The 16,308-nt window shown below is 54.1% G+C and overlaps 1 protein-coding gene across 5 annotated transcripts in view; it reads left to right on the forward strand.

Annotated features, from left to right (window-relative positions):
• The window catches only part of KAZN (kazrin, periplakin interacting protein), a 239,544-nt gene that overhangs the window by 137,648 nt on the left and 85,588 nt on the right, over positions 1-16,308 (forward strand). For 2 of the 5 annotated variants that reach the window (XM_074609463.1, XM_074609465.1), the window contains one exon: positions 6,347-6,524. The exons of 1 other annotated variant lie outside the window; for it this stretch is intronic. In XM_074609463.1, the coding sequence (XP_074465564.1) occupies positions 6,347-6,524 (178 nt within the window). Of the gene's footprint in view, positions 1-5,102; positions 5,232-6,346; positions 6,525-7,153; positions 7,172-16,308 lie in introns of those variants that run through there. 2 more of the 5 variants (XM_074609464.1, XM_074609468.1) reach the window with 2 other exon arrangements.

The following is a 16,308-nucleotide window of genomic DNA, read 5'->3' on the forward strand; positions in this document are numbered from 1 at the left end:
GGCTTTGTTTTGATCCATTAAGCTTGTATCTCGCAGCGGTGATGTAATTCCCTCAGTCCGGGACACTTTATAAACACTAATGGGTTTGTTTTCGCGGTCCCGAGGGACGCGCAGCGCAGGAAGGTCGCCGGGACCCTTTTACCTGCACAGAAACGGGGAGGGGGAAACGTGTCATTGCAGCATCGCGGGGAAAAAATAAGAATATTCACGCAGATTTTTAACCTGTCCATCCTTAGCGCTGTTTAACCCCTGTTTAATAACTTATTAACTGAAGCAGCAGCATCTCGGCGACAGCAGCACATCAGCAAGGTCTGCGTCGAGACGCTGCGATGCTGAGGAAGAAAAGAGTCGGTGTGCAGCGTTTTAAGAGCGAGAAGGGGGGGGCGTCAAAATGCGGTTTATAAATACACAAATAAAACTGTGACCTTTGAGGAGGGGAAAAAAAAAATAAATTGTAGGCATTAGCAGCTATTGTGAGTCGGATGGAAGTTAGGTAGCGGAGACGTGCTACAAGAGACTGTTGAACGCGGGGCGCGCTGTGCTTTTTCTGGGGATCGCTGCTAAAGTTTGCCGGTCTCTTGGACCGGATTTTCTTGGTGAGCTTTTCTGTGCTGATGAATGGCCTTAGAGGCGTCTCCGGTGACATTTGGGAAGGGCCAAACTGCCGCTGTTTGCACCGCAGCGTGCCCGGGCGTAACGGAAACGGAGGCACGGATCAAAAATCCCCTCTTGGGCGCTCTTTTTTTTTTTTTTTTTTTTCCTTCCCAATCGCAGAAGGTGAATTTTAGAGGATGTGCTGGAAGAAGCTGGGGATACTTCCCTTTCAGCTGGGAATTATTACGGCAAGCAGAGCTACATGGGGCAGACGAGAAAATATTGCAAATATATAGACCGAAGGCAGTTTTTTCTTGGTGGAAGTGAAGCAGCAGCAGATAAAAAGCGATCAGCAGAATTTACATAAGCCTTCGCCATCTCAGAGGTCATCATTCTGCGGGATGACACATTGAAATTCATTTTTATTAAATTCTGGCTGATTATTTAATTGGAAAAGAAAGGATTTAATTGAAACAAGTCAAAGGCCCGTATTAGATTACGTTCAACCTTAACACAAAAGGCTTTTCCCATTTAGTTAAACCAGTTCCTTTGCATATTGTACATATTAAACTATAAAAAGTGGTAATCTGAATAGCAAATTAAAGTGTTTGGAAGGCCCGAGCGGTACCCGTGTGCTACTCAGCCCTATTTCATCTCCTAAATCTTCTCATATTCCCTTTACTGCACTCCTTGGGTTGAAACAAGAGCAAAGATGATGGGTAGTATTCTCAAATCTTCCTCCAGCTGTGTTTATGCCATCTATATATTCTTAGGAAATAGCCTGCCTGGATGTGGTGCTATTAAATTGCCCAAAATTGAGGTTTTTTTCCAGGTTTTCAAGGCTACCGTTGCCTGAAAAGACGCTGAGCGTAGCTTAGGCTGAATGGAGACCTGTTGGCATTGACTCAGGTTTCCCGCGTGTCCTTAGGAAATATTCCCAACCTCATCCACGAGGGACGCCCATCCCTGAGGGGCACGGACTCGCTGCGTAGCTGTCAAGCTCCTGGTAGAAGCTAGAATTAAAAAAAAAAAAAAAGCAAAGTAATTCTGGGAAATAATATGTTTCTAATTTGGGCTATTTAATTAGCTTTTAATTTAATTTTTTTGTTAATTCAAAACTAGCAGGAGAAAGGGAATGAGGCCCAGTTCATTTCCTAATGCTTCATTTCATCCCAGTTTTGAGGATTTCAGCCAAGGCTCGGCCATCTGAATGGGAATCAGCGTGACCCAAAAGAATCCTCAGGTATCGCACTTTGTGTGCTCACCCTGGCCATACTTTTTACTCCTTCTTTCCCGAAGGCAGTTTTGCTGCCGGAGCAATGATGGGGACCTCTCTGTGGCTGGGTGAGTTACCGTTCTCTCAGATACAGGGTGACAGTGCAGGGAGATTTTGGGTCAGGAACGCATAGGGGTGCACACATAGAATCACAGAGTGGTTTGGGTGGGAAGGGACCTTAAAGATCTTCTTGTTCCAACCTCCTGCCCTGGGCAGGGACACCTCCCACCAGCCCAGGTTGCTCCAAGCCCCCTCCAACCTGGCCTTGAACCCCTCCAGGGATGGGGCAGCCACAGCTTCTCTGGGCAACCTGGGCCAGGGGCTCACCACCCTCACAGCAAACAATTTCATCCTAATATCTCATCTCAGTCTCCCCTCTTCCAGTTTAAAACCATTCCCCCTCGTCCCATGGCTCCCCTCCCTGCTCCAGAGTCCCTCCCCAGCTTTCCTGGAGCCCCTTTAGAGACTGGAAGGGGCTGGAAGGTCTCCGCGGAGCCTTCTCTTCTCCAGGCTGAACCCCCCCAGCTCTCTCAGCCTGTCCCCACAGCAGAGGGGCTCCAGCCCTCCCAGCATCTCCGGGGCCTCCTCTGGCCCCGCTCCAACAGCTCCGTGTCCTTCTGCTGTTGGTGCCCCAGCGCTGGAGGCAGCACTGCAGGGGGGTCTCACAGAGCGGAGCAGAGGGGCAGAATCCCCCCCTTGCCCTGCTGCCCACGCTGCTGGGGATGCAGCCGGAGGTGTGTGGGGTTTCTGGGCTGTGAGTGCACGTTGATGGGTCACGTGGAGCTTCTCCTCCACCAACATCCCCAAGTCCCCCCAGGTTTACTATGTAGGTGCGACAGGGTGCAGGCTGGGGAGCCGGCGTCGCTGCAGACCTGGGGTGCATCCCACCACACGTGGCCACCCACCCGCAGGCTGGAAATCCCTTCGCTGTCCCCTCCTCGTGCCGGCACCGCCGTCTTTCTGCCGGGCTCGAACTCTGCCAGCCCATAGCTCTGGATTGCTGTGACACCGCGCGCTCTTTCCAGGCGGAAAAAGCTTGGAGAAATCAAATCCTGCTTTGAGCGATCGAAATCAATTTTAAATGGACCCAGCTGTTCCCTAGTAAGGGTGGGAGGAGGTACGGGGAAGGGGAGAAAATCTTTCAAGATATCTCAAAAGGACTTAAAGTAATAAGGAAGACTTTTTTTTTTAAAGCGAGGTTATTAATTTACGGACGAGTCCACAGGCCAAGTTTAAGAAACGTATTTTTAAATAGCACAGGCGCTAATGTAGAAATTCTCTTGCCTCGGTAAATTAAAGAGATTCCAGCGCTGCCAGTGTAGCAGCTCAACTAGTCTATTATTAAGGTTAGATTGAGTACGGAGGATAATTTGGATTTTGCTTCAGCAGCTCAATGTGTTCTTGGGAGGCTCAAATCAGTTTTAACCCGATTTTTTTTTTATGATAAAAATAATGCGCCTGCACTTTAAAGCCGAGTTCCTTTCTGCTGAAGCTCACGTTTTATTCAAGTGCAACGGCGAAGTTTTGCATATGTGGTACCGCGATTGCACATTCAGGTTATCTGGTTACATGCATAATTCTCTCATTTGCAAAGCACAGTTTGCAGCAAATACTCATGCAAATTAGGCATGAAACCGGGCATTTATCTTGATTAGAATTCAGTTTCTATATATACTTAAAGAATTTTATCTCGTTCAGGGAGGGTTGCATAGATGATGAAGAAAGAATTTGTAGAATTGCATTTTTATTTCTTTTTTTCCTCCTTGCGGGTTGTTTGCGCGCCCTTTGGGAATTCATTAAGGAAAAGAGCCCTTTCCACCAGTATTCCAAGTGCCCTGGCCCAGCGCTAGCGGTGGGCTTGCAGATGCTGCTGGAAACTCAGTCAAAAATAACTTGCCCTTGATTTTCTTTGTTTAATAAAACCCTTTTACGGATTCCAAGGTGCAGATGCCCCTTGACAAGGACTGGGTCCTTTCCACTCTCGGCTGGACGCACCTCCCAGATTGGGTCGGAGGTTTGGAGGGCCCCAGGCCCATCTTAGTGGTGTTTTTCAGCAAACCGATGCGACAGATTTACCCGATTTCTGTCCCTAAAAGCTGCCGGGGGGACACTGCATTGCCAGACCCTTCTGCTTCTGCAGAGCCACGTCCCAGCGCTCCCCGGGGACCGTCACCGCGCAGGACAGTGATGTGCTTCTGCTTTATCTCACGTCAAGCCTCTCGCAGAGCCATCTTTGCAGCTCTTGGAGAAAATAAGCCCCTTTCTGTCCCTTTTACTGCATTTTGGCGAAGGGCTCCGCACTGCCAGCCGCGATGCAGAGGGAGCATCCTGAAATTCAAGGAAATGCCCCCATTTCTCAGCTTGTTTCAGCCAAAAGCCTGAGTTTGGGCAAATAGCGGAATGTTTAGCAAATTGTACGGACACAGGCAGGGCTGTTTCTCCCTCTTTTCTTAAGGATTGTAATTTTCTCCATCTTTTCCTATGGCGAGAGCCCTTCCCACACCCATTCCCATTCCCCTTTGGGCTCCTGCGCGATTCCTAGACCCATTTGTGAACTTTTTAAGCTGCACAAGACGGGGATGAAAACAGGCAGCGCTGCCGCCCGCAGCTTTGGGAAGCAGGGATGGGTCCGGGGGGGTGGCAGCCGTGCAGGCCAGGGTTTCCCGGGTGGCATCACTTAATTTTTGATGGGGCTGCATCATTTGGAGGGTGAGGACGGCAGCTCCGCAGCCTTGCTGCAAACCCTGGCCAGGGGCATCGCTCCGAGGCATCCGTAAGGCACAGGGAAACATCAGCGCTCCCTCTAGCAGTCGCTAGCTACGAGACCGAATAATTCTCCATTTTTCACCCCGGATTCGTGCCACGCGAACCGCCAGCGTTAAGGACTCTCGCATTAACCACTGCTACAGCAGTGACACTGCACAAGCTGCTCTTTCCCCCCCCCCAAAAAAAAAAAAAATCCTTCCAGGGGGATTTTTTTGGAGCCTGTTTTACCTCCACCTGCTGCACACAGGTTTGGGGTATGCCCATGCACCGAGATGAACCTGAGCCCAATTAGCAGAAAGGCACTTCATGAGGGGTATTTTCAGCGCACTGCGGCGCTCTCCGCACCCGCGCAGCGGCACCAAACTTCCCCGGGGGGCTGGGGCGGGGGGTTCTCGCTATAAATGCAGCGCTGCCCCGCTGCCTGTCCCCCTTCTCCCCCCCCCCCCCCAAACCCCGCGCAGGAGGGACCCGCCTCCGCGGCAGACGCCGAGCGCCGCGTACGAGCGCGTAACGCCGCGCAGCGCCGCGGATGCCCTCGGCCGAGCCGCGCTCGCCTCCGTCGCGGCCCTGCCCGGGCTGCCGGGGGGGGCAACAGGTAGGGGGCAAACCCCCACCCCCCCAGCACAACCTGTACCCTCTTTGCACAGCACCCCCCCCCCCCTTGCACCCCCTGTGCGCGGCTCCCTCCCCTTTGCGTCCCGCTTGCACACCCCCCCCCCCGCACAGCCCCCCTTTTCCTTTGCACCCCACCTTGTACAGCCCCCTCCCCTTTGCACCGACCCCCTCTCCTTTGCACCCCCCTTCCGTGCCCGCCCCCCCCGCCCCGCGCGGCTCCCTTCCCACGGGCCCCCCTTTTGCACAGCCCCCCCCCCCCCTTTGCTCCCTTCCCACGGGTCCCCCCTCTTGCACAGTCCCCCCCCCTTTGCACCCCCCTTGCACAGCCCCCCCTCTACCGCACCCCCTTCCCACGGGTCCCCCCCCCGTTTCACAGCCTCTTTGCACCCCTTCTTGCACACCCCCTCCCCTTGCACACACCCCCCTCTTCCGCACCCCCTTCACACGGGTCCCCCCACTTGAACAGCCCCCTCCCCTTTGTACCCCCTTCCCACGGGTCCCCCCTCCCCTTTTGCACCCTCCCGCGCACACACACCCCCTTTGCACAGCCCCCCCCCTCTTCCGCACCCCCTTCCCACGGGTCCCCCCCTTGCATAGCCCCCTTCCCACGGGTCCCCCCCTTTGCACAGCCCCCCCCCCTCTTCCGCACCCTCTTCCCACGGGTCCCCCCCTTGCATAGCCCCCTTCCCACGGGTCCCCCCCTTTGCACAGCCCCCCCCCCTCTTCCGCACCCTCTTCCCACGGGTCCCCCCCTTGCATAGCCCCCTTCCCACGGGTCCCCCCCTTTGCACCCTACTTTGCATAGCCCCCCTTCTTCCGCACCCCCTTCCCACGAGTCCCCCCCCCTTGCAGAGCCCGCTCCCCTCACAGAGCCCCCCTCGCAGACCCCCCTCGCCTCGCACCGCCCCTGGCGCCGCCCCCTCCCCTCGCACCGCCCCCCCCCCCCCCCCCCTCAGGCAGCCCCTTCCCCTCCCGGCGCAGCGCCCCCCCCCTCGCCTCTCCCCCTCTCTCACCTCTCTCCTCCTCTTCCTCCCCCCCCTCCCTTCCCGTGTCCCCTGTCCCCCTCCCTGCCCCCCCCCCCCCCATCCCCCGCAGGCCAAAATCCTCCACATGATGGACGACAACAAGCAGCTGGCGCTGCGCATCGACGGGGCGCTGGCGGCGGCGGGCCAGGAGGTGACGGCGCTGCGAGCCGAGCTGGCCGCCACCGGCCGCCGCCTGGCCGAGCTGGGCAACGACCCGGCCATGGAGCACGGCCCCCACAGCGCGCAAGGTGGGTGCCGGGGGGGGGAAGGGGTAAGGGAGGGAGGAGGGGGGGGGGCGCGGGATGGGGTGGTGGCGGGAACGGGGAGGGGGGGTTTGGGTGGAAACCGCCTCCTTTCATTCATTATTTTTCATTGTTTTAGTGATTTGTGTTCTCCCCGGGGTGTATGGGGGGGTGGGTCTCCCGGTTAACCCCCCCCCCCCCCCCCGCCCCGGCTCCCGTAACCAGTTTCGTAACTGGGGAGGGAAGCAGCCATGTTACAGCCGCCATCCCGGCGCTCCGGCCGCGGGGGGAGCCCGGTGTCGTGCAGGGCTGGGGGGGGAGCCCACCCCCCAACGGCCGATGCCTTGCGTTGAGCCTGGGGGGCTCCGCACACCCCCTGTGCCGTGCGTGCATCCCCCGTGGCGTACATGCATCCCCCCCGTCGCCGCCCTGAAACCCCCTCAAAAGTTGTCACCAGGCCTGGGAGGGGGACACCCGGACACACACACGCACCCCCCGAGGGTGGCAGAGAGGGTGCGGGGGGGGGGGGTGGGAGGTGTTTTATGCTCTGGGTTTTGCGTGAGGGTTAAGGGAGGGGGGGGGGGGTCCCAATTGCTTCTGCAGCGCTGGCGTCGGGGTCCGGCTCCCGCCCGGCTGAAATTCACCGGTTTCTGGTAATCAGGGTAGCGCTGCCGTCGCTGTTACTTTAGAAACATTTCGATACAAAATAATAATAATAATATATATATATATTTTTACCAAATAATTGCGGGCTCGCGTGGCAATTCACCCTGGAGCAGCCTTGGTGTCAGATTAGAAATAACGCGAGCCCCACCTCCCTTTGCCGATAACTGAGCTGAATTTACACCTGCATGATAAAAATGCCACTAAAATGCCACTAGCTGTTACTTAGTCACTGTGAGTATCTCCGGGTGTGTTATTTAACCCTCACGTTTTGGTTAAGCTGTAGCTTTTTGAAGGTAGTTCTGGGTGGGCATCGCTGCTCCAGGCGGGTCCGGTGTCTGGTTGGTTGGGGCGTTAGCGCAAATTGATTTAGAGGGATTAATTTGCAGATTTGTGCCATCCAGCCTACCTACAGCGTTATATTTTGCTGTTTCGGTAGCGGGGGGGGTGGTGGTGGTGGTGTGGGAATTCCACTTTGTTAAATAAAGTTAATCCATCATCAGGTGGGATGCGGCGGGAGCCAGACCCGGCAGAGCTTCCCAGTAGCTGCTGGTACCCGAGGGATAAAGTTAGGTGTGCAGTCGGGTATTTTCCGAGCTGATCCGCATAGGTGCCTCTGGGTATAATCTGAACCTGACCCTGCCACAGACTGCATCCAGCCTACCCAGGCCCTTTCTTTTATCAAAAGCTGCTGAAAGAGCAGGAGGAGGATGCCTTCATCTTCCCCCGCTGGAGCTGCGGGGGGATCGGGAATGCAGCCGGTGACACGCTGGAGAGGGCATCAGCGTGCAAACGCAGCCTTCCAGCTAGAAAAGCGGGTAAAATCCTTTGGTCGCTCGTGCACACGCCGCTTTCTGTGGGTATCCTGTGTTTTGTGGCTTCTCCCGGAGAGTTTTGGAGAGACGCGTGTGTTTTTGCGGAGGGGCAGTGCCTTTGTTCCCGCAGCACGCCCCGGCGCGGGAGGGATGTGTGTGATGTTCTCCAAGGGTCAGGGTTTCTTTTTGGCTTTCTCGGAGGTTTTTCCGATCTGCTGAGTGATGGAAAAACTCCTCTTTGGGTTCCTTTACTGTTAGTGTGCTGGAAAACAATTGGTACACTATAACGGTGCCAAAGAAATGCGCTCTGTTCCCTGAAGCGTGTGCCCTTCTGCTTAATAACTATAATTCCATATGCTTTGGAGTGAAAATGGAAATGCCAGGGGTTGGGAGGTCCCTGGGATTGGTGGCCGGGAGTGGTTCTGTCTTTGGCTGGATGTGAGAGCGGTGCCTCCAGCGGCTGCCGAAGTTGACGGAGGGGTCGCTCCATCTTCCCACTCCTTAAAACTGGCAAATCTGGTTCAGTGTGCCAATGTCCAGGAGGTAGGAGAGAGGATGCTTCCCTAACGAGGTGTGACTCCGTGGCCTTGCAGCTGTAGATGCAGTGTGGTTTGTTGTTGTTTTTTTTTTTTTTTGCCCCTTCCCCACGAGTTTTAAGAGGCTATTATTTAAAATGTGATAAATCCAGCCATGTACCACTGGTGTTAGAACAGACACCAATCAGTTAAGTGTAAAATTGCATCTGAAGTGCGTCGCGTTCATTGCGCTGGTTGAGGAGAAGGGGGAGAGCACTTGGCCTCTGCGAAACCCGCTGATTAGAGTCACTCTTTGCTTTGGGTTTCCTCCCCGAGTTTGGTTCTATTGTTTCTATACTCTAGGTACGCTCTTCTGCATCCCTCTGTGCCTGTATGGGCAGGACCAAGATACCTGTAGCCAGGCTTAACGCTTTTCCGCAAGGATTTGGAGACAATGCTTGGAAGGATGGGGTGAAAATAATTATCTCTGGATAGCTCTGCTGTCTTGTGGCTTGGCAGTGGGAGGGTTGCCAACGTAAATACATTAAAGGAAGGTGGAAGGCTGGCGAATTGGGTGGGCAGCCGCTTACCTGCAAGTGCCGGTGTGGGATATGCCGGTGGGATGTGTGCTGATGGGTTTAAGGAGGGGGATCTGCTTTGGTCCTGGTGGAGAAGCACGTGGCAGGATGGCCAGGTCCCTTTGCTCGTGGTGGGCAGGAGCCGGGTGATCTCAGCGCTGCAGGCAGGTGCTCCAGGTCGGTCCCAAGTCGGGGGGGAAGGAGGTAAATGCGTGCCTCCGTGCTCGGCTCAGTCAGTAATTAATACCGAGTTTGTGAAATGTGTTATTCGTGTAATTATGGTGCAGCTGGAGACAGCTCGAGGTAATAACTCTGCCCCTTTTGTGCAGACTGAGAGTTTTCTCCGCTATAATGCGCTATTTTTGCAGCGGTGAGGTACGCTTCAAGGGCTCGCTTTACGTAATTTAAAACAAAACCGGAGGAATTCAGCAAAGAGGGAGAGCAGGAGTGGATGGTGGGTGTGCGTGGGTAGGCAGGAATGGAACTTGTGCATTGTTACCGTCCTTAGCCCGAGCGTTAATCATTCCAACCTCTCAGTCCTGACAGTCTTTTTTAAACGGAGAGTTTGCTGGGAGAAGTATTTTGGCTGCAGCCTCCGTCGAAAGCTGGATGCGGATCGGAGCAGGGGGGGAGGCAATCAATATTTCATGTCCCCGGCGCTTAGCACAGCAATTACAGGCAGCTCTCAGTAACATCACTGGAGCCATGTGTCAGCACCCTCGTGTTTGAATGAATATCGGTTGAATTCCTGGCACGCAGAAGGTGTCCCCGTGCCCGGTGGTGCGGGACAGGCGGCAGCGTGGGGCGGGATGCTGGCGGGGACGGGGGGATGCGGGCAGAGCATCGCAGCAAGCGCCGTTGCAGCTCCGTGGTCACCTGTGGCCCCCGTTCACGCTGGGCAGTGCCTCTGGGCTTTTGGCTTAGGATCTTGGCTGAATTTACGCCTGTATTTTCAGTAATCTGAGTAAAACCAGTACCAGTGGGGGAAATCCAAAGTTTGGGTGCGAGGGCTTGCCGTGCCGAATCGGGTGGTTGGTCAGCCTCGTGTTTTTCCTTGAGTGTCTCCTCCTGGCATTAAATGGAAAACACCTTAATTAATTAATGTTGGTAAAGTGCTTGAGGATGTAAAGCACAATCAATAGCGAAGTGTTATTAATAATCCCTTGCTCGGCAATTTGGCTTCTCTCGCTGCCGATTTCAGAGCGTCAGTGGCACGGGGTGGTTGCTGTGTCCCAGCTCGCATCGCGTGGAACTGCAGGGGGGATGGTGGGGTTTCCATGGCTGCTGCCAAAATTCAGCTGGGCAGGAGGCGGGAGCTGCACCCTGCCCCGGGAATAAAGGATTTCTCCTCCTTACTGTGCAGTGATCGCGGGCACGCGCAGCGTAAGAAGGATTTCAGTCGTGCCTTGGTAGCTGGTGATGCCAAAGGGCCAGGAGGACCTTTATGCTCATGACAGCCTAAAATAGAGTTTTCTCTTCCTCTCTTTGATCTCTGTACGCTTTCAGAGCTACAATGCAAAGACTTTGACTTTTGCCCAGGAGGCAATCAGTTACCTCTGCGCTGTTGCTATTTTGCGAGTAATCATCTCAGGCTGTTGAAAATGTACCATTTTCGTCTTTTCAGAAATCTTCCCTGCTATTTGTTCTTCCAGAGCTTGAGAGCTGATACTGTAAAGGAACCTGAGGAATTTGGGTACTGCTGTCCAGTTGCGTATCGGGAGCGTTTTTGCACTTATCTCAAGATCGTGGTCTTGCTGTGCTATTACTTTTTCTAAGCATTTCCTAATTTATTTACCTCTGCCCTGCGTAGTTCATGGGGTAAGGGAGCAATTAGTTTCACGCTCTGAAACAGTTGCATGCACTGGGGAATAGATTTGTGTGTCGCGATATTCACGTGGTGGCTTTAGGCACAAGGAACTGGCTGCAGGTAGTACTTCAGGTCCCTGGTACATCCTTAGTCTGTGAGGATGTTAATTTAAGATATCCTTTCTGGAGTTTTTGTATGCAAAAGCCTCATCTGGTGCGGTTAGCATAATATTTAGATTATTGTTCCCTTAGGGGCCTGTCCAGGGGAGTTTTAGCGACGCTCCTGAGGATGAGTGAGCTCGAGTAAACTCTGAAGTTGAAGGAGGACTTAATCCAGGGCTTTTGGCTCCCTGGTTTGTAGCGTAACCATGAAGACGTTTGGTCTTAGATGGGGAGAGGGAGGTATAAATAGGTCCCAGTCTTTAATTTGGGGAAGATTAAGGGCGATTTTGTCTGTTGGATGCAGGCGCTCTCAAATAATCACTGGTGGGGCTGGGTGTCCTCCAAACAGACAGCCTTAACTCCTGTTACGTATTCTTTGTTGCTCCAAATCCGTAAGTAAACTCAGTGTTTTCTGGCACCGGGGCCAGGTGATGCAGAAAAATCTGCAGCCCTTAGGATGAGACTCAGGGAGCTGCCAGAAGAGGCTTTGCAGCTGGGGGGGGCTCATTGCCCGACTTTTGAGGGCCAGTGTCTTCCCTCGAGCACTCCCTACCCCTCCCCTTGCACCAAACAAGGCCAAAGTACCTCGCAGTGAATTCGTAGAATGTGTTGGGTTGGAAGGGACCTCTAAAGGCCATCTCGTCCCACCCCCCTGCAGTCAGCAGGGACAGCTTTAACTAGATCAGGTTGCTCAGAGCCTCGTCCAGCCTGGCCTTGAATGTCTCCAGGGATGGGGCCTCCCCCACCTCTCTGGGCAACCTGGGCCAGTGTCTCACCACCCTCAGTGTGAAGAACTTCTTCCTAATGTCTCATCTAAACCTGCCCTGCTCTAGTTTAAACCATTGTCCCTCGTCCTGTCGCTACCTGCCCTTGCAAACAGCCCCTCCCCAGCTTTCCTGGAGCCCCTTTAGGGACTGGAAGGGGCTGGAAGGTCTCCGCGGAGCCTTCTCTTCTCCAGGCTGAACCCCCCCAGCTCTCTCAGCCTGTCCCCACAGCAGAGGGGCTCCAGCCCTCCCAGCATCTCCGGGGCCTCCTCTGGCCCCGCTCCAACAGCTCCGTGTCCTCCTTGTGCTGAGGGCTGCAGAGCTGGACACAGTGCTCCAGGCCACTAATTTGGCCACTAAACTTCAGCGCTAGCACGATACGCAGCAGAGCTTTGGCATACAGCAGAGCTTCAGTCTCCAGCTTGTTAAAATTCAATTCTCGTAATTTCTTGTCGACAGCGGGAGGTGAGATAAGAGCCGTGGGTACTGGCGCAGCAGCTCGCGGAGCCGGTGTGCTCAGAGCCCGGCTGCGGTTACTGCCGAGCACAAAACCCTGGGGAACGGGTCCACCAGAGCCCTCGTTTTTCAGGCCATGTCCTCGCCCATGGGATGCTTGAAGGCTCGGGGAGTTGTTCCTCGCTGCTTTGCCATCTATTCCTGCTTGCTCTTGCTGCATAATTAATTTTGCTGGAATCTTTATGGCTGGTGCTTTCAGGTGTTGAGATAGATTTTGTGGAAGCAACAGGTCTGGAGACCTCAAGCTAGAAAAAAATACGTATTTTGATGTTTGGAGATGTGTAATGTGGTAGCAGGAGGTGGAATGGGTTTAGTTGTTTTGGTTCTTTTTTTCCCCAAAGAAAGAGCAGCAGCAGGTCTGGGCTGTCCCACCAGAACAGACGTTGAACGACTGCTTTGGAGAGCGTTGGCCGAAGTCCTTCTCGTAGTCAGTTTGTTGGGAGGAGTTGTGGAGGGGAGGAAAAGTTCTTCCCAAGGTTTTCCTCGTGCAACCCTGACCATGGCGGGGGGGGTGCTTGGAGCCTTGGGGGTGCCAGGGTGGGGGTTTGGGGGTGCCCCCACCCGGGGCGAGAGGCTGAGGCTGAGCGATGGTGACAGGCTGTGAACCAAGGGGACCTAAAGATAACAGAGGCTTTACGGGAGGACAATGCGTCGCCGGGTAAGAACAACTTTGCCGAGGTGTTGATCGTGATGGAGTGTGACACTGGCCGGAGGCGGCGGCTCCTAGGGACAGCCTGATACCCCGGTGCCCCCCAAGCCGGGCTCTGGCTGGGGAGCTTCAGTAATCTGATAAATCGCTTATTTCTCTAATCTCGTTAGTCCTCACCTTCCCCAGATCCCTGCGAGGAGCCACCAGAATGGGGACAGAGCTGGCTGTGTGTGACACAGGCTGGCTGGTGCCTGCTAGGCTTGGTGTGGGTGGCTTTTTGAGGCAGGTTTCTGGTTGTTTTTTTTTTTTTTCCCTTTGGCCGTGGCTGATGAAGTGATGTGTCTGTGTCAGAAAACTGCTAACGCGCAAAGCCCTCCCGCTTTCGAGCGCGGAAGGCGAGCTGCGGCAGAGAGCTGGTTTTGCGTGGAGCCACCTGATGAGAAACGGGCTTTTGTCATTAGGATTTCTGACACCCGCGTGGTGCGGGAGCTGCAACGGGAAGGGCTGTGTTTGCCCCGAGAAAAGGAAAAAGCTCTCGAGTTTTGCTTTTCAAATGTGTGGTCAGCCACAGTTTTTAAGTACCTGCAGCACCACAGCTAGGGTTTGCTTTTGGATCACTCAGACGATGGGAAAGGAGCAAAGATGCCCATGGAAAGATGAAGAGCGTGGTGCCATGGGAAAGGCTGTGGACACCCAGGAGACCTAATGTTTGGGAAGGGGTCAACCTCATCACTGAAGAAGGAAAAGGGACTGAGCGATGCTCTGCCGCAGCATGGTCCAGAGATGGGCTATATCCCGCTCTTGGAGGATCATCCATGTCTGTTGCTGCTTCTCCAAACTTTTTTGGAAGGAGCGTGTCTTCTGAGGGCATCCATAAATCCATTTCTCACCCTTCGCGGTCCTTACAGAGTCGTTCTGCCTCACATCTTTTCATGCCGCTTCTCCCTCTAAATTAAAATTTCACAGGTTTTACAGGCTGCATCTTGGGAGCTGAACCTTGTGGGGGGGGGGTTACCTGACGGGGAGCTGGCATGTCACAGCCTGTGCTACTGATGTCCCTGGGGACACGCTCCTCTCCTGGGCAATGGCCGCTTTATTGTCCCGCTTCGCTGGGGGGCAGCCGGAGGAGCGAGAGGCGGGGATTCTGCCCCTCTGCTCCGCTCTGTGAGACCCCCCTGCAGTGCTGCCTCCAGCCCTGGGGCACCGACAGCAGAAGGACACGGAGCTGTTGGAGCGGGGCCAGAGGAGGCCCTGGAGATGCTGGGAGGGCTGGAGCCCCTCTGCTGTGGGGACAGGCTGAGAGAGCTGGGGGGGTTCAGCCTGGAGAAGAGAAGGCTCCGCGGAGACCTTGGAGCCCCTGCCGGTCCCTAAAGGGGCTCCAGGAAAGCTGGGGAGGGACTCTGGAGCAGGGAGGGGAGCCATGGGACGAGGGGGAAGGGTTTTACACTGGAAGAGGGGAGATTGAGATGAGAGATTAGGATGAAATTCTTTGTGATGAGCCCCTGGCCCAGGTTGCCCAGAGCAGCTGTGGCTGCCCCATCCCTGGAGGGGTTCAAGGCCAGGTTGGACGGGGCTTGGAGCAACCTGGGCTGGTGGGAGGTGTCCCTGCCCAGGGCAGGGGTGGCACTGGGTGGTCTTCAAGGTCCCTTCCAACCCAAACCATTCTAGGATTCGATGATTCATTTGCCTTTTAAGTCTTATAAAACGTGGCATTTGCAGAAGTGAATGTGTCTGACAGTAACAACCTGTGCCACCCAGCACTTTATTTTAACTTGCCAATCGAGTCCCTTGGCCACCTTACAAGGGGAGGGTTTTCCAATAGTGGGTGCACGCGAGCACGCACAGCGTCGAAGCACAGAGATGATGGTAGATGAGGGCTGGCACTGCACCTGCATGCTTCTGCTCCAGCCCGTTATTTTTAAGCAAACTGTCCCATCATCTTTCCCTGGAAACTGGGAAATATAATGTGGGGCTACCGTTGGCCTTCACCAATGGGCAGCCCAGCGCTGGGTCTGGGCAGTGTTCATGCAGGAGGCTCCTTGCCCTGAGTCACAGTTTCCCTTGGTCCCTTTTAACAGCAGAATATCCCAAAATCCTTAGGTTGGGTTTCTTGTTTAGGTGCGCACAAGAGCGTTGGCTTAAAAGGTCTTTGTAAGGTTTTGCTCTTGGTACTTGGGCGGGTTTGAGTAGTCTCTGCCCATCGTAAAGCGGTATTGTTTGGGGTTTTTTTTCCCCCCTGGATATTTCTGATTGCTGTAAGATACTGTTGCGGGGTTGAAATTTGCTGTAGGCTCACAAGCATGGGAAGCGTTAGCCTGTTTTCCAGGGAGATGGGATGTATTAGGGGGTGGAAAGCAAAGTGAATTGATTTGAAGAATAGATTGGGGGAGCTTACCTTTGATGTCTAGATTTAGATGGTCTAGGTGCTCTCTTAAGTTGCAGGAGGGGAAAAAGAACATCTTAAAAGAAACCTAGAGGACGGCTGTAAAGGTGTTAGTGGACTACAATGAGATTTTTTTTCGGTAGGAAAATCTCCAAATGCAGCTGCACTGAGGGTGCAAGGAAGAGCAGAGCCCGGCTCGGAGTTACTGTCTGGGCGTCGGATGCTCCCTCGGAGCTGAACAACGTCGTTCGGTGATTTTTGTGGGAGAGCGGCACATTCAGAAAACAGGTTCCTCATCCTGTGGTGGCAAAATATTCTTTCTATGCGTTTCGTATTGTTTTTTATAGAATTATCTAGGTTGAAAGGGATCTTACAGATCATCAAGTCCAACCATCAACCCAACACTGACCAAACCGCCACTAAACCGTGTCCCTCAGCACGACGCCTGCCCGCCTTTAAATAAATCCAGGGGTGGCAATTCCACCTCTTCCCTGGGAAAGCCTTTCTCTAGCCTTAAACGCTCCCAATTATTCGCTTTTATGTTTTTCAATTACTGCATTATCTGCTCGGGCAAAACCTGTCGTTTTATCCACCTTGGAGATGCTTAACGTTAATCCCTTGAACTTTTATATCCCCCGTAACGTATCCGGAGTTGTTAAATGCCTTTGCCCGAATTTGTCGTTATTTCTTTGCTGCCAGAAGTGACGTCTCGGGCAGGAGAGGAGGAACCGCTCCAGGCGGGGACGTGGCGTGCTCCCCACCGCATTTGCATCAGATAATTGAATCTGTGAAGATCTTTGTTGTCATCCTTGGGAACGGAGCTCGTTTTAAAGCCGCGCAGGGTTTTGTTCAAATGAGCTTCGGTTTCCTGCGTGTTCTCCGCTGGCGGTGGAGAGGGGTCCTAACTTGATGGGTTAGGGTGAGAGGGCTGATTAAAGG

The sequence above is a fragment of the Larus michahellis genome, chromosome 16 (genome assembly GCF_964199755.1).
Source record: "Larus michahellis chromosome 16, bLarMic1.1, whole genome shotgun sequence".
NCBI lineage: Eukaryota > Metazoa > Chordata > Aves > Charadriiformes > Laridae > Larus > Larus michahellis.